General features: G+C 44.4%; 1 protein-coding gene across 1 annotated transcript in view; it reads left to right on the plus strand.

The window, feature by feature from the left end:
* The window catches only part of LOC308165064 (C-signal-like), a gene marked incomplete at its 5' end in the record, with an annotated part of 6,816 nt that extends 4,534 nt beyond the window's left edge, over positions 1-2,282 (plus strand). The window contains 2 exons of the mRNA XM_080539164.1: positions 1,275-1,385; positions 1,731-2,282. Coding sequence (XP_080395290.1) covers positions 1,275-1,385; positions 1,731-1,844 — 225 coding nt within the window. The 3' untranslated portion in view covers positions 1,845-2,282. The remainder of the gene's footprint in view (positions 1-1,274; positions 1,386-1,730) is intronic.
* Between the last annotated feature and the right edge of the window lie 409 nt (positions 2,283-2,691).

The raw sequence follows: 2,691 nt of genomic DNA on the forward strand, positions 1-2,691 counted from the left end.
ACAACACACTGCAGCTAAAAAAGAACAACAGACAATACAACATGTTAAAACACAGACAGAAGGCAACCCTGACTCAGACAAGAGTAGAAGTAAAACGATAAAGTAAAATCTATCCAACATTCATCTGGTGCTGTTTAAAAGTTTAACTGAGACCGGAATAAAATAATTTTTAAACCCGTTTAATCTAGAGCGGGGGACTCTAAACCTCCTCCCAGAGGGCAGAAGTTCAAACTTGTAAAAGTAAAAAGTAGCCTGTTCAAAAATAGGCTGCAGGGATGAGTGGTCTTTCACCTCTATGATCTTCCATGCAGTCTACATCAGCCGGACCAGTTTGGACTTTAGTTGTACAGATAGGTTACCAAACCAAGCTGTAATGCCGTATCTGATGAGACTCTCTAAGACAGACTGATAGAAAAGTAACATCAACTTTTGGTCAACATCAGGAATTCTAAGGCGGTGTAGGAAGTGCAGTCGTTGTTGCAGTCTGCTACACAGACTGTCTACATGAGTAGAGTAGAGTAGAGTAGAGTAGAGTAGAGTAGAGTAGAGTAGAGTAGAGTACAGCACAGTACAGTACAGTATAGTAGAGTAGAGTAGAGTAGAGTAGAGTACAGCACAGTACAGTACTGTACAGTATAGTAGAGTAGAGTAGAGTAGAGTAGAGTAGAGTAGAATAGAGTAGAGTACAGCACAGTACAGTACTGTACAGTATAGTAGAGTAGAGTAGAGTAGAGTAGAGTAGAGTAGAGTAGAGTACAGTACTGTACAGTATAGTAGAGTAGAGTAGAGTAGAGTAGAGTAGAGTACAGCACAGTACAGTACAGTATAGTAGAGTAGAGTAGAGTAGAGTAGAGTAGAGTAGAGTAGAGTAGAATAGAGTAGAGTACAGCACAGTACAGTACTGTACAGTATAGTAGAGTAGAGTAGAGTAGAGTAGAGTAGAGTAGAATAGAGTAGAGTACAGCACAGTACAGTACTGTACAGTATAGTAGAGTAGAGTAGAGTAGAGTAGAGTAGAGTAGAGTAGAATAGAGTACAGTACAGTACTGTGCAGTAGAGTAGAGTAGAATAGAGTAGAGTACAGTACAGTACTGTATAGTAGAGTAGAGTAGAATAGAGTACAGTACTGTACAGTATAGTAGAGTAGAGTAGAGTACAGTACAGTACAGTACAGTAGAGTAGATCAAAGCAGAGTAGAGCAGAGCAGAGTAAAGTGTAGTACAGGATGTGGTGGTGGTGATAGAATGTGCTGCTGTTCTCCCCCTGGCCACTAGGCGGCGCTGAACATGCTGACACGCTGCCTGGCAGAGGACCTGAAGAAGGACGGGATCCTGGTGACAGCCATCCACCCTGGCTGGGTCCAGACGGACATGGGGGGACCACAGGTGTGTGTGTGTGTGTGTGTGTTTATAAGTGTGTGTGTATGTCTGGGGTGTGTGTGTGTGTGTGTGTATGTGCGTCTATGGAAGTGTGCGTGTGTGTGTGTCTATGGAAATGTGCGTGTGTGTGTGTGTGTGTGCGTCTATGGAAGTGTGCGTGTGTGTGTGTGTGTGTGCGCGTGTATGAGGGACGTTCTTGCTCGTCTACGTACGCAAACCTTTTTACGCCAGGTAGTTTTATGAATGAGACCCCTGGTCCACTGGCTGAGCTGCACAGTATACAGCATGTGACTATAGAATGTTTGTCTGAATCTATAACAACATCCTGTTGTTGTTGTTGTTGTTGTCCAGGCATCACTGCCAGCCGGGGACAGCACCAGGGGCATGCTGGGAGTGATGTCATCTCTCACAGAGAAGCACAGCGGCACACTTCTGGACTGGGAAGGCAACAGTATCCCATGGTAACGCCACTGAGTTGGGGCGGCCCGCGGCCACGGCCGCTCTGAGACCAACGACCTTCAGGGTCAGAGGTCAGAGGTCTGAGGTCAAATCTCAAAAGCCTCTCCTGGATTCCCGGCGTCCTCTCTCCTCCCAACCTCCTTCTCATCCATCGGAGGAGATGGTCGAAGGGGGTGGAACCCCAGATGTTCAGCCTCCAATGAGATTAGAGAAGGATTGAGTCGAGGGGTCGACGAGGGGTCGAGGAAGAGAAGAATTGAGGGAAGACTTTTGAGATTCGGTGAGAGAGACAGTGTGAAGGCAGCCAGAGATACATAATATGACGTATTAAGTATTAAGTATTTGTTTGGCCATGTTGTTGCACTGAAAGTCGTAAAACAAATTAAAAATTAAAAACAGTATTCGGTTCCATGCCAATGTTATTCGGTTCCATGACAACAGTATTCTGTTCCATCCAGACATAACAGTGTTCTGATTGGATTTCATGCCTCTGCTGTCTGCTCCTCTCTGATTGGTCCACTGGGCTTTCATGACTTAATAATAAACTGGCTTCAACACTCTCAAAATAGCCTGTCCCTCTTTGATGATGTCACATAGAATGTGCCAACAGATTGTGCCATGTTTTGAACAAGGGAACAGTGCACTTTAAATTCAAAATGTCTGTTTTTAATAACAACGTGATGAGGATAGCCAATTGACCTATCGCTAAGCCACGCCCCAAAATAGAAATTGTCCAATCATATCACAGCAAAAGTCACAACAGGCAGAAAACTATTACATATTCCGTCCACGTCAGTAAAGGAAAATCCAGGCTTGTTTTTGATAACTCTCGCAAAACTTATCAGCATAAGCC

This window comes from Nansenia antarctica, assembly GCF_963989245.1.
Source record: "Nansenia antarctica genome assembly, chromosome: 9".
Lineage (NCBI taxonomy): Eukaryota > Metazoa > Chordata > Actinopteri > Argentiniformes > Microstomatidae > Nansenia > Nansenia antarctica.